Here is a 24,844-nt window from a genome sequence, read left to right on the forward strand (position 1 = left end):
CAGTTAACGTAGCCTTTTCTGTGCTGCTTTTCGCACGCGTCCTTTATTGTACAATATGGTCTTGTTTTTGCACACAAGCTGATAAGCTTATTTGGAGCTTACAACACCCTGTTGACCTTTCCAAAAAGTCCCATCTTTTTCAGGTTATACAATAGGCGGTGAATGTATAGAGTTACGGCGAAATTTTTCTTTTTACCCGACTCTGCGCTAGCTTTCGTGGAGGAACCATCCCCTCCTGACTGCACTGCTCTGAGCAAGGCTTCGGAAATCTACACAATCACATGGTTCCGAAACCCAGCCGCATTCAAATGCACTAACTATTGTTGAAAACAGGAGTACATCAAATGAAGGCACGACTTCTTTAGAGCTTTGCTCAAACACATTTTCGATATGTCCCTTTTAATAAGCGTAGAATGAGCAGAACTGTACGATAAAAGAGGCCTAGGTTGATAGCACCAGCAGATGGGATCGTCAGACAACACAATTTTTAGATCGAGAATGCGAATATTCCTATATGTTGGGATTTCGAAGGGCACGTCAAGGTTAATAAGAAATTCACAGATTATGGCTGTAACACCCTCACATTCTTTTTGAAAACATTGAGTGGTGCAGTCAAGAAACAAAAGGAAATCATCAACATAACGGAACGCTCTGTAGACTGAGGTTCCCCTGAGTCTCTCTGCCAAGATCCTGTCTAATTTTGCAAGATACAGGTTACTGAGAACGGGTGTCAAACAAGGCCCGATGCAGATGCCTTGCTTCTGTAAAAACGGAACATTATCCCACAGGATAAACGTTGAAGTCAGGTATTGCATTAGTAATGCTGAAAAGCCGGCAGATCCAACGCCCTGTGGGAGTCGATGTTATGCGAAGCTAACGATGTTATGCGATGTTAACGAAATGACCATGAGAGATCATGAGAGCACCAAGACTTAGGCGGCTGTTTCATTACCTACATTACACGCATGTCATGAGTCCTAAAGAATCCCTTTAGGTAGGCCTAAGAGACCTTAAGGCGAAAGCCTTAGTTATGCTCATGACTATGACTTCGACCATCAATCTTTAGTCCTTTCCCTTCAATTAGTACCACATCCGAATCCATTACATTGGTTTTTGAGTGTTAAATCTTTTTTTCGCCGAGTCTTTGTCATTTTTGCTCAGTCATGGCCATGACCATGACTTCTACCACCATTCTTTAGCGTTTCATTCACTTAGTTCCCACGTCCGAACCCATTTCAGTGGTTCTATAGTTAATGGTTTTGCTGAGTCATTGTCAGTTTTGCTGAGTGATGCTCACGGCTATAGCTTCTACCATCATCCTTTAGTGTTTCCTTCACTTTGTACCCACGTCCGAACCCATTTCAGTGGTTTTTGAGTGTTTATGTTTTCTTGCTAAGTGAGTCATCTTTGCTTAGTCATGATTATGGCTTCTACCACCATCCTTTAGTGTTTCCCTCACTTAGTACCCACGTACGAACCCATTTCAGTGGTTTTAACGCAATAGCGTTTAGGGCCCCGTGTCGCTGAAAATCCGGCGTCGGCTTCGGCATTGGCGCCGGCGGCCGAGAAAATCATCCCCAATCATCAATGCCACATCATTCTATCAATAATGGTGCTCACACCTTGTCTTGCATTCTTGGCAAAGCTTTTCCTCGGAATTTTGAGGATGACAATCCACAAACGCCATGTAACAAAACACCCACAGCGCATGCCTTTTATGTTAAATCTTTTCAGACTGAAGTATTAAAAATGCGAAACAAATACGGAAACCTGAAAATGATGTAATTTATTTGGCGCGGTTGTGCGCAATCTCTGGGATCGGCCCACGCAAGAAGCCGTGTTTCCACCAGAAAGCTCGCCTAGGTGCATAGCGTTCGCCGCCAGTGTTTGCCAGTAACCATTACGGTTGCATACGCTGCAGTCGTCGGGAACCATGAGTCAGGGATCTTTGAATGCTATCGCGTTCCACTCTTAAAAGAGAAGCTTAAGCGTCCTCCCAATTTTTCAGTGTTAATCTTTTTTTTTGCTGATTCATTGTCATGTTTGCTGAGTCATGCTCATGACTATGACTTCTGCCATCATCCTTTAGGGTTTCCTTCCCTTAGTAAGCACGTCAAAACTCATTTCCGTGGTTTTTGAGTGTTAATCTTTTTGCTGAGTCACTCATTTTTGCCGAGTCATGCTCATGACTTTCACTTGTAACATCATCCTTTAGTGTTTCCTTCACTTATTACCCACGTCAGAACCCATTTCGGTGGTTTTTGTGTAAATATTTTTTCGCTCAGTCATTGTCATTTTTGCTGAGTCATACTCATTACTATGACTTCTACCATCATCATTTAGTGTTTCCTTCCCTTAGTACCCACGTCCGAACCCAATTCAGTGGTTTTTGAGTGTTAATAATTTTTTCGCTAGCTCATTGTCATTTTAGGCGGCTGTTTCATGACCTACATGACACGCATTTCATGAAATTCAAGTCATGACGTATCATTTATGTTCTTGTCATACTATGCCAATTTTGGTACTTAACAAGTTAACAAAGCGACCACGAGAGCACCAAGACGCAGGCAGCTGTTTCATGACCTACATGACATACATGTCATGATATTCATGTCTTCAAATGTTTATGTTCGTCATACACTCTTGTCATGCTATGCCTATTTTGGTAAATACCAAGTTAACGATACGACCATGAGAGCAATAAGGCGTAGGCGGCTAGCTAGCTAGCTAGCTAGCTAGCTAGCTAGCTAGCTAGATAGATAGATAGATAGATAGATAGATAGATAGATAGATAGATAGATAGATAGATAGATAGATAGATAGATAGATAGATAGATAGATAGATAGATAGATAGATAGATAGATAGATACTGTCAATGTGGCAAATGTTCGCCAAGAAATGCTTCGTAAAACCTTTGAAAAGAAGTTGCCGCTTCATTGCAAAACTGCACTGCACCAAATTCTGTTTGCCTCTTCGTTCTCTTCTTCTACGTCCATGTGTTTTTGCGCTACAAGAAAAAAATGTGCAAACATCTTACACCAACAAGCACAAATGTCTACACTGAGAGTTGCCTTAACTATCGGTTACGCGAGCAGAGTTATAATGTCAGAAACGTGGTCGGTGGCTTTCTTGCGATGCATTCTAAGAGCTGGGGTTGTGTTCCGTTGTGTGGCACTTGCAGAATTGTTGCCCGAAATAGGAATTAACTTACAAGAGAGATTATTGAAGCGGAAGAAGTAGAAAAAAAAATGCTGAAATGTGCGTGAGCATGCCGCCTATCGCGCTGACAAGCAAAGAATGTTATTTTGTGGGAGTGCCAGCCTCGCTCTTGTAAAATTCTCGACTCGCAATGCCTTGGATTTCTGGGCACTGATGTAGAGTCGCAATCAAACATAAATTGTTGTAAGTAGCTCTTTTGTGCGCGCGTATGTGTGTGTTCCTTGCGCTTGTACAACTCATAAAAATCATGAATTAGGTGTTTTGTTTTAAAGCGGCCCGTAACGACTTTTTTACCAAAGTGAAGAAATGCATTTCAAGTGAAAATAGGCTAGTTCAGAATTACTTTGCCGGAAAACGTACTTCAATGCGTTTAGCAGAAGCGGAGTTATTGGCAATCAAACACGTCCTCTCCTTCCTTCTTCAAAGCCTTGCACTGCGAAGGCTACGGCGGAGTAAGGCGGGGCCACAACGCTTCGCGTCCGAATCGTCGCCACTGCGCGCAGTTCAAGTTTAATTTTGGACTTCCGATTTTGGTGCTTACGAAGCGCTAAACGTAAGCCAAACGCTTTTGTCCTCAACAAGCTGCAGTGGGCTTAGCTAAAGTCCTTAGATATTCTGCTCATTTTTAAGTAGCGACATCCACCTCCATCGGCTGCCATGTTCTTCCTAACCTCCTAAAGCGGCGTATCTGCGTAGGTAGCATCCGACCGTCAACGGCCGCTGCTGCACCAGACAAGTGAAATATAAGCTCCAGGCATGGGGCCAGACAACCAAATGCGAACCCAAAAACGGATTAGTACTGCGCTGTTGAGGCCGAACGCGAAATTTGTCTTTACGGTGACGGCTGCCGCGTTGTATTGCAGTCGCGCAATACGACGCCTGCCGCGTTTCTAGCTGCGGTCGTGCCGACCGAAGAAAATCCTTCGCACAAGAAAAAGAAAAAAAGATAAACGCCCACAGAAACATACTGCGCCTTCAGCCTGCTCTCAAGTTTGCTCGCAGCAGCATGCAAGTGACTGCGGGGGAAAAGCTTAGGAAGAACATGGCCGCCGAAATGAGTGCCGACCAATGAGATTCGTCGGCGGTGCTTCAAAGCTTGCCGCTACTTAAAGAAAGCCAAAAAAATATCTAGGGCCTTTAGGCTTAGCCACTGGACTCGTGGCGGCACCTCGCGGCGGCCGCGGTGTAGCCGACCGCAGCGACCAATAGCAGCCGTGTATTGGAGCGTGCTTTATTACGAAATAAAGTTCACAGAAAAGAGCGAGCATCATGGGGTCTTTTGAAACAAGAGCGTTTGAAAGAAAGGTGACTTCGCTTTCCGCTTGCGAGCTCCACGGACCGCGTACGACAGCAGAACTTGGCTGAGATGTTCACACCTGCGTATGCTACCCGCGGACTATGTTATTTCACCAAGCCCGAGGGGTGGTTCAGGGCCCCTTTAACGCAATAACGCCTCATGTAGCAAAAAATTTGGCACTGGTGTCGGTGTCGGCGTAAGCGCCGGCGTCCGTGGCAGGGAAAATCGTCCCGAACCACCCCGACCACGCAGGCCCTCCGTGTGGCGGAAGGCGTTAGTGATAAAAAAATGGAATTTTTCACAGTAAAACTCCGGCAGAAAAATGATAAAGTACCACTTAACCACAACCTACAGAGATAATAGCGTCGGATTGTAATTAGAATGCACGAGAAAACATAACATTCCGATGGCGCTTACCACCTCGGCAGCGTAAAACGTTAGCGGCGCGCAGAGGCGAAGGTGGACAAAAAAGGTAGCTGCAGTGGCCCTGAAGGCCGACAAGCATTCAGGGATCTTTGAATGTTATGGCGTTCCACTCTTAAAGGCGAAGCTTAAGCGCCCTCCCAATTTTTTGGTATATATATATATATACGAAAGAAGAATGGGAACCGAGGGGCTCGATTTTTTATTAGTCATAACCACATTAAGCCAACAGACATCGAAGCCAAGGAAACCATCGGGGAAATTAAGTGTAGTGGAAATTGGAATATAGAAAATAATGAAGAAAAGGGAAATGAAAGTGGACGAAAAGATAACTTGTCGCCGGCGTAAGCCGAACCCGCAACCTCCGCATTGCGCGTGCGTTGCACTACCAATTGTGCTACAGCGACGGCCATCAATTCGTCCACTAACTTGGGTATTTATGTTTACTAGATCTAGCCCTAGGAGTGTTAGCCAGCGCCAGTCAGAACCATGGTGGGCAGATGTGGAACATCCTTCTTAGCCCGATGGCGTCACGATACACGTGATCTTGGGAGAGCAGGCACGTAGCTAATAAACCCTCGCATACTACCTAATGACATCAAGGCTGTCAGATTCGAGACCCTCGTAATGAAATACGAAAGAAGAATGGGATCCGAGGGGCTCGATTGTTTTATTAGTCATAACCACATTAAGCCAACAGACAACTAAGCCAAGGAAAGCATCGGGGAAATTAAGTGTAGTTGAAATTGGAATATAGAAAATAATGAAGAAAAGGGAAATGAAAGTGGACGAAAAGATAACTTGTCGCCGGCGGGAGCCGAACCCGCAACCTCCGCATTACGCGTGCGTTGCACTACCAATTGTGCTACGGCGATTGTGATAACGTTTAACATTTGTTAGCCGGTGGAAAGCGACCACCGGTGAAAGATAAACATATATACGAGTCAACACACACACATATATATATATATATATATATCATGTCATAAGAAGCCAAAAAACAGTGACACCAAGGACAACATAGGCGAAATTATATGTTCTTACTCATTGAATTAAAGAAATGATAAATTAATGGGAATGAAAATGGATGAAAAACAACTGTCCGCAGTGGGGAACGAACCCACGTCTTCGCATTACGCGTGCGATGCTCTCACCATTGAGCTACCGCGGAGCCGTTTTCCCATCCACTTTCCGGGGTATTTCTGTTTTACAACTAGAACCAACCCTGGGAGTGTCAGCCAGCGCCATCACTCACAAACCATAGGGCGGATGTGCATCAATTCTGCCGCAGGCGTCACGAGTACGCGATCTTTTTGGGTGATGGCAACTGCTCAATAAACCCACATATGCTACCTGAAGGCATCAATGCTGCCGGATTCGAGCCCTCGTTATGTAATGAACGAGAAAAAAGGGAACCGAGAGGCCCGATTTTTATTAATCATGTCATAAGAAGCCAACAAACATTGACACCAAAGACAACATAGGGGAAATTACTTGTACTTACTAATTGAATTAAAGAAATGATAAATTAATGGAAACGAAAATGGATGAAAAAACAACTGTCCGCAGGTAGGGAACCAACCCACGTCTTCGCATTACGCGTGCGATGCTCTCACCATTGAGCTACCGCGGATGTTTTGTTAATAAAGTAACTGATTTAACGATAACACCGTTAAATAAATGAACTATTTTGTACTTCACAATATTTATTCTGTTTACTGATTGCAGATTGCCAACCATGGACTACATTCGAGAGTTCGACATTCGTCTGGAGAAGGAAATGTACTACGCTGGCGAGACCCTCGCAGGCCATATCATTGTCAACACCGTGGAGAACTTCAAATTGAGAGGTAAGCAACGTTTCGCATCGACCACTGAAAAGAGTCACTGCCCAATGTTTTCAGTTGCGTAGGACTTTCCTGTTAAGCAGAAGAGCGATCACCGCACAAACGCCAGTAGCGAAGAAATCTGGACTTGGGATAACGGGTTTACAATTATTACAGCGAAACAGTGCTCGCGATGGGAGATGTGAAACCAACAGCACAATGCGTTGCAATCAGCGTACTTTGTTGTCTATGTTGTAGTGTACGGTGCTGGGGTAAAAATCCGCGTGTTTGATTTTAACAGCTCTTGCCACAAAAATTTTACGGTTGCTCAGGGGAAAGTTTGTCGCAGCGAAGCGGAGGCACCTCTTTCCTATCAAACTCGCTTGGTAGGAGAGAAGTTTGGCTGAAAAACGTATGCTTGTAACTATCGAATAACTCGGAAGATGTTTAATATGATAATCGTAGGAAAAACACAGTTATAAGCGACATGTAAGTCACGGCAATCTCCTATGTGAGATTGAGGACTTGTTGTTGTGCCAGATGATGTTTGCTTAACGACATATATTGTTGCGCAAAGGCACAGTCACAAAGAAAACACACTGACACACGTCGCAATCTATGTGAACCACGTCTATGTCAGTCAATCTATGTTAGTACAAGTACATGTGAGCCTCATGCTACGAGAGGCATCGTTCTCTAGGAGGCCTTGAACTCTTGCTCATTTTTGCTTCGACGCTTTCGACGTTTCCATATTTGTGAGGTATTGGCAGTGCTTAGGGAGGAAATAAAAACATTCAGAGACAAAAAAAAAGATGGCTAGAGAGGACGCGCGTCTATAGCCTATTTGAGCACAAAGGTGCTCAACAACTGTGCCCTTGAACAATTTGTGCGTTCTGTTTGGTTATTTCTTACATTCATGCTCCGCAGTTGTTCCTCAAAACAAATTTTGCTGAGCGCTTCTCTTACTCCAAACAAAAGCTAACGGATGTAACACGGTACCTCTTTGGCTTTATTTGTGGCGTTGCCGTAGGCGCGCACCCAATGCCAACCGTTTAGTTTATTTCATCGCCTACAAGATCTCTAATATTACACAGTGCTCCATCTGCAAATGTTAGCGCTGCTACCATTAATCATGCCGCAATTCCTCACGTCATCTAATATTTATTGAAGCCCCCAAATGTTTTATCTCTCTATGTTTGGTTTCAGCAGCGTTCCGGTTTCCTATAACAATGAGCTGACCGTAGAGTGTACTTGAGTAAGCTTTTCTTCATTTAGATATATGCTCAAATACTTACACTGCGTCATTTTGGTATGAATTCATTTTAATATGCCAGGAGTGCATTCCTCGTTTCCTTATTAAAGAACACAATCTCCGATTTTATGTGCTATAATTCAGTACCAGATTCGTTGCATCTTGCTCAGGCATATTTGCGAACCTTGCACTTTCCACTAGTAGCATTATGTCGTCTGCATGCATTAGCTCATATTCCTTCTATTGCCCCAGTCACCTGTTACGAGTTTAAGTAAGATGATAATTTACCGTGCTCCAGCCGCCTCAGTTTTGAAATAGTGTCTAGCGAATCTCATCTTGTCGGGGCAGATCACAGTAAAGGAAGATCACTCAGTCCTAACGTAGAGATGTGAAGAATACAGCACTTCGAGGCCATCTCGTTGCAGGACTGTTAGAGGCAATCTGCACAGAAGCTAGTGGCGTAGCTAGCAAAGAGAGCTTTTACCCACATCTGGATTTCAAGTTAGGCACCAAGACATGAACTCCACTCTTCGATCGTTATAACACTTCGGTGAAACTGCCACTGAACCATTACCTGCAGCCCCGCTTCATGCGGTGGGAGCTCCACGCCTGGGTTTGGCTCTTCCTCGGGTGGGCTCTCGCAGAGTGCTCTTAGTGCGTTCCTGTGCCATGGCTCAATGCTTCTCTTCTCGATCAGCCACGTACTGCGGCTTGTGCGATCTGGCATGTAAAGATACCGCATCTGAAGCTGATTCTGCACTCACCCATGGCTAGTACAAGGATATTTTTCGCAACCGAAATCTGGGGCGCCTGCACTATGGGCATTGATACAGAACCACCACCGAACTAGTTCCAGCAGGCCCGCCTCATGCAGTGTGAGCCCCACGGCTTTGCTCGGCTCTTCCTCGGGTGGTCCTTCACCGAGTGCACTAAATGCGTTCATGCGCCACAGCTCAATGCTTCTCTTCTTAATCAGCCACTTACTGCGGCTTGTACAATCTGGCATGTAAGGATGGTGCACGGGCGACTGATTCTGCACTCACCCCTGGCTAGCACCTTGTATAAATGCATTTTCGCGACCGAAACTTGGGGTGCCTGGACAATAGATAACGGTGCAACATCAATACCGAACCACCACAGAACTGGTTCCGGCAGTCCCACTTCATGTATTGTGAGCTCCAGGCCTGGTTTAGCTCATAATGGGCCGTTCCCTTTGAGAGTGCGGCTAAGGCGTTCCTGTGGCGAGGCGCAATGCTTTATTTCTCAGTGAGCCAGTTATTGCGGCTTCTACGATCTAAGATCCGGGTATGGTGCACCTGCAGCTCATTCTGCAATCGCCCCTGTCTAGCACCGTCTACAAACGCATTTTTAGCGACCTGGACACGAGCCATATGCTGCAGAAGGACTTGTTCTTGGGCAAGTGGGTGTTTGCTTAAGGACATATTATAGCGCGAAGGCACTCTTACCAAGAAGAGACACCAAAACCCATCAGAGGCCCTACTAACAACTTTATTCGAAAGACAGTGAGTTACAGCATATATGCTGTTCTCAACGCGCAGACACGCCACCACTTCGGGCAGACAACAGAGGGTGATTATCAGGGCTAAAACGATAATTCGGAAAATCTAAAGAAAGTAAGCTACGCGTTGTTCAAAACAACAGAAGTCTGGCTTGCACAAGCATTATTTTTTAACAGCGAAGCTATTTAAGCTATCCGTAACTCCGTTAGTCGTCCGCGAAAAACTGCGCCCAGCTATGACGTCACCTCGCCTTGCCTAGTAACTGCGGCACAGGTGCGCGCTCGCTTCGCTTGACACAGACACGGCTCTGCCGAGCTCCCGCCAGCTGCGCGCTACTGCGCATGCGCCGTGACGTCATCCGGGCACGTCTGTATTTGCCGCCCCTACACTGTGCATAGCTTTCGTTCCACTTCCCCTACGACTTCGCCACCAGCTGCGCACCACTGCGCATGCGCCGTGAGTCAGACGTGACGTCACGGCGAACTGTGCATACGCTCCTTCGTTCCGTATGAAAGTCGGTGCGCGGCGGCGGCGGCGCACCAGACGTAGACATGGGGAGACCAAGGAAGGTTCGCACTGCCGAGGAAGAAGCCGTTTACCAAGAATCGCGGCAGGCTTCTAAGCGAGACTGGTAGCGTCGACGCCGATTGGACCTAGCACGGTTAGCCAAAGAAGCCACTGCAAAACGATGACGCCGAGCCGGAGATCCCGTGTACGTCCAGCGAGAAAATGCTAAGGAACGGGAGAGAAAGCGTCAGCTCCGAGAAGATCCCGACGTGAGAGAAGCGGGGGACGAACCATGCCGATCAGCTCCACTGTGTCTTCAGCCTTGCGCCACTAGTGCAAGCTACCCCGATTTTCTTTCTTTTATGTAAAACGCTTCCAATAGCTCACGCATGATTTTATCTTGGCTTCTGCCCAGGATCTTCACATCATGAAATCTCGGAGAAGCGCAGTCTTTACAGTGCACTGAAAGCTGCGCATTCAAGTCCTTCGTCAAGTTATTAGCACGCTCCCTAATTTGATCGTTGACGCAGCGGCCAGTTCGTCCTACATAGGGCTTGCCAAAAGACAGGGGTATTTCGTAAACAACTCCGGTGACGCACCGCACGTAAGGCGTGACGTGTTTCATTTGGCAGCCTATCTTAGAGCTGCCATTATGCGGGAACGCAGTTGGGCCAGCCTGTTAGAAGCGGAGAGCACTACAGGCACTCCGTACCTGTTCGCCACTTTCTTTAAGTTATGGCTCATCTTATGCACATACGGCGTGACTTCCGGCCTTTGGTCACTCCGCTCACCGGCTCTGGACTTATTCGCTGGTGTGCCCGCTTTTAGTTTCTGTTGTAGGGATTCGGTCACAGACGTCAGGACCGAACGAGGGTAGCCGGCTTTTGAAAGAGAGAGAAGCTTAAATAGCTTTTTGTCAAAACTGTCCTGGATCTTGTGTTTACAAGACCTCTTCAGTGCTGATCCCAGGCAGAGTGAATCAATAGCTCTTTTGCCAAGCTTAGAGTGCGTGGAGTCGTAAGTAGTTAAATTCCGTGTCCCACATGTAAGCGTTATCATTAAGAAACAACTTATTGAAAACGAGACGAACACGGTCGCCGTCTTTCCATAAACCCTTAGAATATTGCCGTATTGCCACGCACGGCTTCACAGTAGGCACGTGCGACGCTTAATGTTGTGTACTTCAATTTGTAGGCCTTGCTCAGTGTGGATTTGACTTCTTTCTCGTTAGAAAAATTCGCAATAATTGATCGCTTCTTATCCAAAGTAAAACGGCCCAGAGGGTGAGCCATAGCAACAGAGGAAACAGATATGCCAAGATGGTTGGAAAAAACTTTCACAATTCGCTCAGAAGCCTCCGACGATTCGGAACCGTAAGTATCGGTAACACCGTAAAACAGTAAGCTGTACAGGCGCGAGCGTTTTTCCAAACCATCTAATTTGTCCAGAATTTTGGCAAGATCCTTCTCATGCGTAAGGACGACCTCGGAATTGCTCTTTGACACTTTAGACTGTAAGTCATCAATTATCATTTGAATCTTAGAAATGTTCTCCGTTTTCGTGAAAAAAAATGCTGTGTCGAAATTGATTTGAGTTTGTGTTCAAGCTCGCCTACTCTTTTCGTCAGAGATTCGAAATTTTTCATCAAGGTGGCATTAAGGAGCAAAAAATTGTTGACGGATTCCAGAAGCTCCAATGCGTTGCACTCTACCAAAAAGTGAATTAAGCTTCTCCTCCTTAGGTTTAGTCATAGGACCAGGATTGGGTTCGGTGGCAGAAGGCTCCGAAGGTGCAACGCACACTCGTGAACTGCTTCAACGTTTGTGCTTCAATGCATAAACCGCCATTGTGTTGTAAAAAATTCGGCAGCATGTCACACTCCTGTAACACGTAAAGGCGAAAGCGTGCTGCACACTGGATAATTTATTCAGTTATACAGAATCTGAGGGGTCAGACTTTACGTTGCATCCTCTCAGCAGGGGAAAGCAGCACTCGCGGTCAAACGCCTTGCTCTTGCCGATTCGCACGTCGCACCTCGCTTCTCGCTTGGCGAGCATCCTCGGCCATAGCGTACTTCCGAGGCCTGCCGCGCAAAACGCTATTCCCCGGCGAGCCTCTACCATCGCCGTCTCTCTCGCTTCGCAGTACCACTGTCACCATAACCGCTGCCACGTGACCCCAGCGATGCAGCACCTGTTTTAGGGGCGAAGCACCTTAGGGCCGAGCCTTGTCCCTCCCTCGTCGCCCGTCGTCCGTAGCTCTGGTTTGCATGGAGTCCGCTAGGGGCGCTGCGGTACACAAGGGTGTTCGTTTTCTCGCGTACTCTCTCTCTCGTCATAGCTGTGGTTTGCATGGAGTCCGCTAGAGGCGCTACGGTGCACAAGGGCGTTCGTTCCCGACGCGCGGTCTCTTTCTCACTTCAGCCATGGATGATAACGGTCGCTTCTGATAACCGCGCGCCCGCAATGGATGAAAAGGCGAGAGTGGCGGCTCAACTGCAAGCGGAGTCGAGGGCTCGCAAAAGTGCTGCAGTACGGCGACGCAGACTACAAGCGGACTCGGAGTCTAGGGCGCGGGAAGTTGCAGCAAAACGGCAACGCCGGCAAGCGGACCCGGAGCTGAGGGCTCGCGAAGCTACAGCAGCACGGCAACGCCGGCATGCGGACCCGGACCTGAGGGCTCGCAAAGCTGCAGCAGTACGGCAACGCCGGCAAGTCGACCCGGAGCTGAGGGCTCGCGAAGCTCGCGCTTGAACCGAGCATCGGAGCCACCAACCTCAGGTAGAGAACGCTTCCGGCGCTTTCTTCTTCTGCTTTCCGGGGTTTTACGTGCCAAACCCAGTTCTGATTATGAGGCACGCTGTAGTGGAGGGCTCCGGATTGCCGCCGCTTTCCGCGCTCTCGCCGCCTCTGGGTCCGCTTGCGGGCGTCGCACCTGAACCGAGCATCGGCGCCACCAACCTCAGGTAGAGAACGTTTCCGGCGTTTTGCCGCCGCTTCCCGCACTCTTGCATGTACGGGGGGGGGGGGGGGGCGTATTTACGGTTACCCCATTGATCCCCCGGTGCTTCACCCACTCATCATCATTCACTTCGTTGATATGCGGGGATTTTTCTGTGTGCGCGCGCTGCTCGTTCCCCTCTCAACCCGCCCCTCGCTCGGAGGTCACGCGTGGAGGTCACAAACTCTGTGCGTGTGAGCAGAAGCTCTCCTCTTATCCGCACCTTATTCGGCTATCGATCAGGTCTCTCTGCGCAGGACCTACTGCTACAACTTCTTGGATGTAGGATGTTGGAGATGCTCCCAGTACACTTCAAACCAAAGCAATCCTGGCGTTGAACCTGAAGGGGGCCTTCGACAACGTCTCACACGACCTCATTCTAAGCAATCTTGCATCCTCCCGATGCGGAAAACGCATCTACGATTGCGTCCGAGCCTTTTTATCTGACCGCACAGTCACCATCGGCCTAGGTGAAAATCGGTCATAGATCATAAAACTTTCCGGAAGAGGCACTCTACAGGGTTCGGTTCTCTCACCCACCCTGTTCAACGTGGTCATGGCAAAGCTACCACCGCGCCTTCAAAAACTTGCGAACGTGCAGCACGCCCTGTACGCCGATGATGTGACAATCTGGACGACCGGATGGTCGGACGGTGGAAGCATTAAACACAGTACAAGAGTATGCAACCGCTGGAGGACTCACCTGCGCAGCTGAGAAGTCGGAGCTGCTGCGTGTATTCAAAAAACGCAGTAAGGCCGACATACCACCAACCATCAGGTTGCATCTGAATGGCTACCTTATTCCGAGGGTTGACAGGTTCCGTGTGCTAGGCCTTCATATAGAATACAACAGGAAGGCGACACATACCCTACACATACGCCAACAAATCACCAGAGTAACGCACATGATAAAGCGCATTGCTAACCGCCGACAAGCACTCCTAGAAAAAGATCTACTTCGAATCGTGCAAGCCCTCCTAATTAGCAGACGAACATGCCACCTACACCTACTACATACTACATACTACCATAACCCGACTCAGACTAAGACGAACCAGGTGGACACCCTCCTCCATACGGCAATAAAGGGAGTGCTGGGACTACCGCAACATGCATCCACGAAGCTCCTATTACGACATACAAAATACCATCCGAGAACTCGTGGAAGGCCAGCTGAACACGCAGTTACAACGCCTCCAGCGAACAAGACAGGAGTGTCTCCTTCTATCCCGTCTAGGATTGCAAACACCAAGAAAGCCACAACAGGAAGACCGCACACTTCTGGCGCTTAGCATTCGAAACAAAATTCACGTTGCCCCAATTCCCCGAAATATGCACCCCGACCATCATAAAGGCCAGAGACAGGCAAGGGCAGAAGCCCTGGCTCGATTCTTTGGCGACGACACATCTGACATACCGGTCCTTTACACCACGTGGCCCGGTACCCACAAAGACGTGCTGTGTGTGTAGTCGTACTAGATAGCACAGTGCTGAGAGCTTCGGCCACGCTCAGCACTGTGGACAGTTTCACGGTGGAAGAGGCTGCTATCACTCTAGCCATCGTACGCGCTTAAACCATACCAGCACCGGATGGACCCATCACAGTGGTCCCCGATTCCCAAACACGTGCAGGACCTTGGCACAAGGGATGGTGACACCCTACACACACCGTATCCTTACATCATTACACCCCACAGCGTTACACAGAGCGCGTACCGTCTAAACACCTGGACACACCTATCTCAATAGTAACAAACGCGCTAATGCGGTATCCAGTGAGCTCGCTAACCGGGCGCCATTGGAAGAGCTGTCCAACCCAGATGACGCACCGCCAAAACCACTTAACTACCCTGAAACTCTACAACATAACAGATAGCAGGAGACACTTTCTCCCACCCCACCAGTCTCTTAATCGAGAAGATGCCGTCGCATGGCGACAGCTACAGACCAATTCATTCCCCTGCCTCTTTTACCTTCATCTCTTCCACCCCGCACTATATCCCTCATACTGTCCTTACTGTGGAGCAAAGCCCACAGTATATCATTGCACCTGAGAGTGGTCACACCCTCCGGGCCACTCCCCTATTCCTTCTGTTTCACCTTCCTCCTGGGAGACTGCGCTGACAAGCTTAGACCCGCAAGAGCAGCGACGGCTGATCCAGTGGGCACGCAGAGTGGCGCGAGCCAATGGGGCCCTGAACTAAGGGCTTCACCCTACGAGGAAGTCACCCCACCTCATTACCAATAAATTTTTTTCTCTCTCTCTGACCATGCTCGATATAGAAGACCCATTCCCAGTTAAGAATTCCACGCAGCTTGTTGAATACTTGCGGCAGCATAAGAATGCAAATGTGTCGGCGTTTTCGTTAGATATAAAAGACCTTTTCTATTCTTTACCGCAAGATGCACTACTATCGTGTGTTCAACGGGCGATTGACAGGTTAGGTGCCGTTTCATTTCACAACAGTTGTGGAGTATCCGTTAGGTTTTTTTTGGAATTGCTTGAGTTGGATCAGAGATCTATCTTTGCCTCTTGGGACAAAGGTATTTACCAGCAGAAACACGGAATTTCCATTGGGTCATGTATCGTCCCTGTCCTCAGCGACCTGTATTTAGCTATGCTTGACAGGAAGATCAAGAAATGTCTCGTTGAAACAAGTGTAATAAAAGATTTTAGATTTGTAGACGACTTTCTAATCATCATTGGCAATGCCAGTGCGGATTTTCATCAATTAGTTGTAAACGTGTTTGATATTTTCAAGCGAAACTTAACTCCCTCAATTTTAACGCATGAACTGCCTGAGAAGAATTCCATTAGGTTTCTAGAGTTACGACTTAAGTTTTTCATTGATCACGTATGCCGGGGTAATGAACCGAGAGCAAAAAAAAAGCTTTATTACCCACTGTATCTGCCCACTCCAAGCAACTCGGGAAGCGTAGTATTGTTAAGTACTGCTTTACTAATGCTCTAACAAAGTCTTGCGAACATATGCTCCAAGAAAGCCTAGCGCTTCAATATAGACGGCTGTCTGACGCGGGATATCCGGAACTCCTCGTGGTCTCCGTGGCCGAGAGCTTGTTGCAGAAAAATGAGAACAGTCCGGCGCTCTGCGAAGAAAGATGTGGCAGGTTCGGATGCGCGCAAGAAAATAGCCGTTATCGCGTACATCCACCAGATTTCCCACAATGCAAAGAAGATTGGAAAACTCGTAGGCATTGATGTGGTGTTTGCAGCTCAGCTAAAGCTTTCAATCTTTTGCAACAAAACAAACCCACGCAATATCAAACAGATAAAATTATGCAAGATTCAACACCAAAATCGTTTGTCTCTTGTAACAAGGGTGTCGTAAATCGCGTGCCTTTGGCTTCCGGACGCGAATACATCGGACAGACTGGCAGATGCATAAACACCAGACTCAAAGAGCACAACAAGAATATAACTGACGGTAATCAGGGCCAACTTGGCTTACACTGCCGTAAATGTGGAGATAAGACTACGCGTCGTCGTACCAAGCCATGCATGCCTAAGTTAAAAAAAAAGCAGGATTGTTTCTCGACAGAAAGATCAGTGCATCAGACATAATCGAGGCGGTTAAAATTGCTCGTGCGGGGGAGAGGTGCGTAAGCATGCCATCACTAACACTGACCAAGCAAGAACGAAAGTTTTTAGATGGTTGGTGATTACGTCCGTGGTGATATCACCTTGTGCCATTCATGCTGACTGGTGTTCCTTTCCTTAATTTCTAGCTTTTTTTTCCTTTCGTGCTGGCGCTTAGTATGTGTACATATGCCTAGCATCGTCAGCAGAATAGGCAGTTGACAGCGCTCTTTTCACTCTGTCTCTGCCCCATACTTATTTTTTCGCTCTGTTACATAAGTATTAATGAACCAACTAGCCCAGCAAGCAACCAACCATTCTGTGACATTGAACTTACCCGGTTCAACCAGCAGGGCGTACATGGACTTGGCGACAAAGACGCACTGCATTTTTTCGCTGACACCAGTAAGTTAGCCTAAGGAGCCGTTTGCTACATTTGCTCAGCAGGAAGTACGAACGACAAAACCTCAACCATAGTCTTTTGCAAGTCCAGGGTGGTGCCAATGAAGGAGGCAAGCCTTGCCAGACTCGAACAGCTAGCCTGTCTCATCTCAGCACGGATGTACGGGTGCGGCGTCAAGAGCTAGCCGAGGCCATAACATCAGTGCAAACTTTGACTGACTCAATGGTTGCGCTGTATTGGTTTACCGGCGATCCTAACAGATGGAAAGACTTCATTCGCCATAGGGTAACGGAGATTCAGAGTAAAACGGACATCACAGTGTGGAGGCACTGCCCTGGAAAGGAGAACCCAGCAGATTTTCTTGATAAGAGGAATTCTGGTGGACAGGACCCAATTGGCTTACTTGTGAAGAGAATGAATGGCCACCACACCGTAGGCCGAACTCAACCGAACTCAACCAAGTGTCACGGAGGAACGTACTCATCGGGCACCATTCTTGCAAGTCGTAATGCAAACCGAACCACCTAATATGGACATTTACAACTACAGCTCTCTTGCCCGACTTCACCGTGTTACAACTTGGGTACTACAATTTGCCTCGAAATTGAAGCGGAAAAGTGTGTCCCGGGGAGCCTTGAATGCCGATGAAAAACAAGCCGGCGAACTATACGGCTAAAAAAGGTTCAAAGCTCAGCCTTTTCGCAAGAAATTGACCGCATCTCCAAAGGAGATCAGAATGTTAAGGATTATACACTTCGGGACGTGACCTGCTTCCTCGACAATGGAGTTCTTTGAATCGGAGGACGCCTACAATGCAGTAGGAAAGCCTGTGGGGAAAAACATCCAATCGTCTTACCAAAGGATCTTTACTTCTGCGAGCAGTTCGTCGTGCAGCACCGTCGACAACTTCATGCAGGAGTTCGCGATACACTTGTACAAATAAGCGAAATATTTTTGATATTACGAGGACGGCAGCTAGTCAAGAAGGTCATCAGAGGATGCATCGTGTGCCAACCTACAACGTCAAACCTTTCTCCTAAGTAACTGCACCGTTGCGACCTGAAAGCATGACCGCTTCGGAATCCTTTCAAGTTACAGGATTAGGTTTCGCCGATCTCCTCTACGTTAAACATCCAGATGACTACGTTAAAAGTGTATATTTGCCTGTTCACGTGCACCGTGATTCGAGCTATTCACCTTGAACTAGTCGAAGACAAGACTTGCACAAGATTTCGCAACGTTTTCCGACGCTTTCTGTCGCGGTGGGGACTGCCTTCTGTTACATATTGAGACAAAACCTTAGCATTCAAGAACAACAAGAGAGCTTTCAAGACTGTGGCAGTCATTGAGAAATGAAGAAGTTTGTAACTACAAGCTCTCCATCACATAAAATGGAAATTCGTCACCAATCATGCACCGTGGTGGGGTGGCTTTTACGAGGGATTTATCAGGACTGTCAAGCTGACGTTGAAGTTGAACCCTGAGCCAAAAGTCACGGGCGGTGCCAAATTGCCAGCAACGTTCTCGCTTATCGCACGCGCGGGCACCGCTATTCGAGACTGATCTCTATGCTCCCTTGAGCCAGATCACTGTCGACGTATTGCAATTGCCTAGTCGCTCTGGCGCCTTCTGTGCGCACCTATATGTGCCGACTGCATGGCACTAAATCGGCGATGTTTCACGACTATTCTGTTAGCTGCGTTCTCATACGGACGTCCCTCCTTCAAGAGATGCATCAAGAGAAGCCTGACTGTTAGAAGTGGTGTGCGCATCGTCTGTTGCACACTCGGCGTGCAGGCTTCTGGTTAGTCGTATTGTATGAACACTTGTTCGTATCCGCTATCTTCATAAGAACTGTTTCTGGTAACTGAATAATACGATGTCCCGTAGATTGTGCTTGTGATGTCAGTATACCCTCGTTTAATGTCATGCACATGACGTCCCTGCCGCCTGTAATCCTTGGTCGTTGTTTCAAGACCTCTTCCCGCACTTTTCATTTGTTGTCTCATTTGTTGTCGTATGGGGCGAGTTGCAATAGGTAAGCAAAAACTTGTAAAGCCTCAGATGTAATGTGTCCGCTCCGCTAGATTTACGAAGAGCGTTTTTAAGTGTCTGAATAAAATGCTCTGCAAGCCCTTTGAGCAGGGATGATACGGTGTTGTAAGCACGTGACGACAGCTCAATTCTTTTACAAAAAGCTTGAACTCTTCAGAAGTGAACTGCGGGCCGTTATCAGTGACAATGGTTTCTGGGAAACCAAACCGTGCAAAGAGCTCTCTCTATCTGTCAACTGTAGCATCCGACGTAGTCGACCACATAACAAACACTTCCGGCCACTTGGAGTGCGCGTCCACGACTACAAGAAGCATTGCGTGAAAAAAGGGGCCAGCAAAATCTATATGTACGCGCTGCCACGGTGCTGTCGGCCAATACCAAGGATGCAGGGGCGCTTTGCAAGGGTTGCAACGTTGTTCTTGACAACTTACGCAGACCTTGACACGATGCTCGAGGTCCGCCTCGATGGACGGCCACCACACGTATCTGCGCGCCAGTTGCTTGCTGCGGACGATGCCTGGGTGCCCTTCATGGAGTTGGTCCAGCAGCAAGTTGCGCAACTTTGCCGGCACGATCACTCGCATCCCGAACATAATGCAGCCTTGGTGAACGGTGAGCTCGTTGCGTCTGTCAAAAAAAAAAGGCTTCAAATCTTTTTCAGTCACAGACGCCGGCCACCCCATATTTATGAAATCTATCACTTTACAAAGCAAGGGGTTGTTCGAGCAATGTCCTGGCTTGAAACTGGCATTGATTGCAACCGCAATGAATAAAAAGTTTCCTCTCTTTCTTGTGTGTCGTCTTTCACCATTGATAGCGGCAGGCGCGAACAGAAATGGGCTTCAGCATTCTCGCTTGATTTTCTGAAGATAAGCGAATACCGGTAAGCTGACAATGTGACAGCCCATCGCTGCAAATGCACTGCTGCGATTGTCGGAATGCCGGTTGTTGGGCCCAAGATTGTTTGAAACGGTTTATGGTCGGTGACTAATGTGAACGAACGACCGTAAACGTAGAAATGGAACTTCTTAACACCAAATATTATTGCAAGGGCCTCTTTCTCAAGCTGGCTGTATTTCTTTTCGGCATCGGTCAAGGTACGCGACGCGAAAGCGATTGGCTTCCTGCTGCCATCATCCAAAACATGAGAAAGAACCGCGCCTAAACCATAGTTCGATGCGTCGCATGATGGCTGCAACGGTTTGCACGGGTCGTAGTGCGCCATAGTCGGCGGAGAGGCTAGCAAGCTCTTTATCTTGGTGAACGCTTTCTGACAACGCTCATCCCAGCACCACGGGGCGTTTTTACGTAGCAATCTGAAAAATGGTTGCGCCACCGTTGCTATGTTAGGAAGGAACTTGCCGTAGAAATTGACGACTCCCAGGAACGACTGCAGCTGCTGCCTGTCCTTAGGGGCTGGAGCCTTGAGGAGTGCGTCAACCTTCTCCGTCGTTGCCGACAAGGCTGTTAACTGGTCGTCCACCTTCGGTAAAGGGTAGCGGTCGACATCAAGGCACGGGTTAACGGTCGTCTTGTAGTCGCCGCAAATCCGTATGCTATCATCGTGCTTGATTACGGGTACCGCAGGCGTAGCATATTCTGACGTTGTAACAGGCGATTAATTGCCAGTTGTTCAATTTTAGCCAATTCCACGTCAAAAGCTTTTTGCAATGCGAACGGAACATTCCTGGCTTTTAGGAATCTCGGCTTCATATCAGGTTCAAGAAAAAGTTCGGCGCGCTCTTCCGTTATCGTGCCTAACTCGTCTTTGAAAAGGGGTTGGTAATTCGCCAGCAGTGAGTGTAGCCTCTTTTTTACGCTGATATGAGTAGGAGTGTCTGACATTTTAATGTTGTTCAGGTTCCAAATTTTCTCCCACTTCAGCCGGACGGCGTGGAGCCACTCCCGGCCCGGTAGAGGTGGTCCCTTGTGGTTCACGATGTAGAGCGGAAGACTTGCAGAATGGTCGCCGTGCTGCACGTTGACAGAAGAGACCCCCTGGGGTCTTACCAGTGCTCTTGTGTACGTACGAAGTTTAACTACAGTAGGCTCCAGTACAGCCGAAGGAAAGAGCTGACGGAACTGCGTCGTTGATATGACGGAAACAGCCGCTCCCGTGTCTAGCTCCATGTTCACCAAGACGCCCTCGATGGTTGTCTGTACGGTGACAGGATCGTGCTAAGCTGCCGACACGCCGTTTAGACTAAGGGTCGAAGCTTTCCGCGACACAACGGTCAGCATCTTCACACTCTTTTTCATCTGCTTTTTCTTAGAAACAGACTTACCACTGCTTCGGCAGGCTCTCTGGATATGCCCTTTTTTGTTGGAACTGAAACAGGTTGCGTCCAAGTGAGGACATGCTTCACTCGTGTGTTTTGGCGAACCACAGCGAAAGCAGGTTTCGCATGTTTTCTGCGCCTCAGCTTGCACCTCGTGCACATCGCCGACTGCGGCGTCGATGCCGCGTGCCTCAGCAGCACTCTTCTAAAGCTACGCCCGCATATATAAGAAGCCGTCTCCGTTAATAAAATTCTTCGCCTCGGTACCTGTCTGCGTGTGCGTCAGTTGCTCGGCCGCCACTCCCGGGTGCCCCTGCGTTTCCCGTTTGCCCAGCGTGGCATCCATGGCCGCCACGCCGATACATTGGCGACGAGGACAATCCTAATGCATCGCAGCCAAATGTAAGTCGTCGACTGCGAGCTTACTTCTGCGGCAAGCCCTTTCGCCTTACTTCTGCCTGCCACTATTATTGCGATAGCAATTATATGGACATTCAAAAGCAGATTTCTGCCGTCGGCGTCGCCGTCGCCGTCGCCGTGAGGTTCCGTATGACGTCAATGGAGATGAAATCGTGACCGCGCGCCGCCGAACGCTGTATGTGCGAGTGAAAGGGCGCGAGGGACGCGCTCTTTCACGGGGAGTGAACGCATGGCGGAGAACAAACGCGCGTTCCGCGCCGTGCTTGCTTAAGGGCTGCAGAAGTAGGCGTCTCTTTCCTCCTTTACAATCACCATATATGTGGAGCAAACGCGCCTTCTTCCGATGCGCGAGAGGCCGTGGGGGAGGGAAGGAAGGGGGAGGGAAGGGAGGCGACGTTTAGCTGCGGCACCAAGTGCCTATTTATATCAGAGGCTCCGGCAACAGTCACCAACGCCGCACGCATTTTGAGCGAACGCGGGCAAAACACCGACGGCGTCGACAACAGTTCTGCGCGTTGCCGGTGCTGCTGCATGTCCAAGTTTATACAGCTGATAAAGCTAATATCATTACTCCGTATAGCTCTCTACAAATTTGCTATCGCAATTGATGCTTCACCTTTCAGGTGAAACTGCGACAACTTTTTATTTTCCGGCTTATCCTCCGTCTTCTTCTGTAACCCTGCTTGTGACAAGCCTTCGCCGGCGTCTTGCCTCCGCCTCATCTCCAGCTTCCTCTGTGTATTTTAAATAAAGTTTTTCAGACAGACAGATAGATCTCCTGCCTTCAGTCCTGCCTCAAAATGAACGCCGCCATACCTCCACCTCCTTTCCTTCAGTGCCCCGGCATGCCGGTGATTCCCTGGCGTGATTTGCGTCGCGTCTTGCAGGTATACTTTGACGCTGCCGCCAAGGACGCCACTCCGGCGCGCAACAAGGCGCTCCTGCTGAACGGGGAGACGCGCGGGGAACGCGGAGTGATCGGACGCGAGGCGCATCGGCTCCGTCGATTTTCGGCTGGAACCACGGAAATCTATGTGTACCCCCCACAAAACCTGCACGACTGCATCCGGGAAGCCAGCAGGATCCTGGAGACACCGATCTTACCTAGGTATGCCCAATTTTCGGCCATTTAGAGCAACTTTTCGCATCACCACGTAAGGCCGAGCTGGACCTTACGGCTCCAGCTCCCCCGCCGCTGGCTGCGGAGACGCCCGCCGGCCAATCTCTCAACATGGCGCTTCTTGAACAACGCGGCTACGACCCCACGACTCTGTCGTGGTCGTCTATCCCTGCAAACCAACCAGAGGATGGCCCACCCAACATTTCGGTGGAGCAAGCCGTCATTTTTCAAGTCGTCGAGAGCCCGGCGTCGCCGCCGGCAGAACGCACGAGGAGCGGCCACGTCCAAGACTCCTCTCAACAATTCAGCCAAGGGAGACGCTCGCGCTCCGTCGTCGTCTTCTAAAGCTCCACAGAAGACTTCTTCACCAGTCTCCAAGTGGACGCCAAAGCCAACGGTCAGGATGAATCCCAACGACTACGTGATCGTGCTGAAGCCGCGCATCACGGTCGCCCTCAAGACAACCTTTCAGCAAGGTGAGCTCGCCGCTGCCATTTCCCAACTCATCGGTAGGCAGCACATGAACGCCATCACAATTTCACCCAATTGGAAACAAAACATCATCGTCTGTGGCACGCAGAACCCCTAGGTAGTTCAGAAGCTGCTAACGGACTTTCAACTTAACACCAGCAAAGGACCGCTCCCGCGCTTCACGGACACCTCAAGCTCACCGGTGACGTATGTCGCGGAGTGATTTCTGTGCATAACCTCGAAACCAGTGAATCCCTGAAACATAGTGTGCAGTGGTGTGGTGGTGAACTAGTACACGTGCGCAAGCTGGGGAACTCGAATGTGGCTGTGCCGACTTTCGAGGGACGAAACGTTCCGCGTTACGTCCACTACAACGCAGAACTGACTCCCGTCAGGGAGTACAAGAAGACAGTGCCAGCGTGCTACCGTTGTGGCACACCGGGGCACCGGGCGGACAACTGTCCCAACCCGGTCAACGAAAGATGCGGCCTCTGTGGCCAAAACGTGGGTGCTGGTACTGAGGGGATGGCCCCCCACGAATGCAATCCAATGTGCATAGTCTGCGGGGGCCCGCACCTCACCGGCTCCCGCGAATGCAACGGGAAATTCATCAGGCTTCAGCCAGGGCCCAGGACATCGGGGCCCCCGGCAACATCGAAGCGCCAGCCATCTGGCAAGGCGCCAATCTCACCACCCAAGGGAGCCAATCCCGGCGCGACACGGGAGAGTCACGCGACCGGGCGGCAGCAAGTCAACCAGGAGACGTCAAACCGCGGCGTGACGTCACCCCCTGACAAGACAGCAGCAGCAACGCCACTATCTGGAGAAGCGGACTTCCCATAAAGCCCCTTGATGTTAGTAAGTAGCGACACTCTCCCCCGCGTGCGCGCTTTCCTCCTCAATTCTTCTCGGATTTCTCCCCCTCAGCGGGCCGGCGCGGCGCTGAACCCTCCAGTTGCTCGCTGCAGCCACATTGGAATCAATGCGCGCACTTGTTTATTCGGCCCTTTGAAGTGTTGTATGGCAATTTATCCCAAATTCAAATTCACCCCATTTAGCACAAAATTCCTTTGGGGAGCCTTGGGCAGCCATCCTCGCCCGGACTGACCTGGAGACTCAATTGAGCCTCCTCGACCAGGCACGGCGCGTGGCGGTGGCCACTGGAGTCCTGGACTAAGGACCCACCCTCCGGCCCCCTTAACCCTATTTTTTTTCCTTAATAAAGTTATTTCTCTCTCTCTATCCCTTGTGAAACTGTCATGACGAAAGTACGTTTCCGATAGAACGTCGTGACATTTTTTTATTGAGGACGCTTCGATAAACACAAGCGGAAGCGCTCCGAAAAAATGAGTAACAAGCAGTGGCTGAGCTCTTTACCTCTACGTCGCCACTTGGGTTGTTCGTAACGCGGAGGTGTATTGGGTGCATACAATATAAGCAGCGTAGAGTATAA

The 24,844-nt window shown here is 49.0% G+C and overlaps 1 protein-coding gene across 1 annotated transcript in view; it reads left to right on the forward strand.

The window, feature by feature from the left end:
- Nucleotides 1-6,674: 6,674 nt before the first annotated feature.
- Nucleotides 6,675-24,844, forward strand: part of LOC119432413 (arrestin domain-containing protein 3) — an 85,446-nt gene continuing 67,276 nt past the window's right edge. The window contains exon 1 of the mRNA XM_037699581.2: nt 6,675-6,790. Within this exon, the coding sequence (XP_037555509.1) occupies nt 6,679-6,790 (112 nt within the window). The 5' untranslated portion in view covers nt 6,675-6,678. The remainder of the gene's footprint in view (nt 6,791-24,844) is intronic.

The sequence above is a fragment of the Dermacentor silvarum genome, chromosome 11 (genome assembly GCF_013339745.2).
Source record: "Dermacentor silvarum isolate Dsil-2018 chromosome 11, BIME_Dsil_1.4, whole genome shotgun sequence".
NCBI lineage: Eukaryota > Metazoa > Arthropoda > Arachnida > Ixodida > Ixodidae > Dermacentor > Dermacentor silvarum.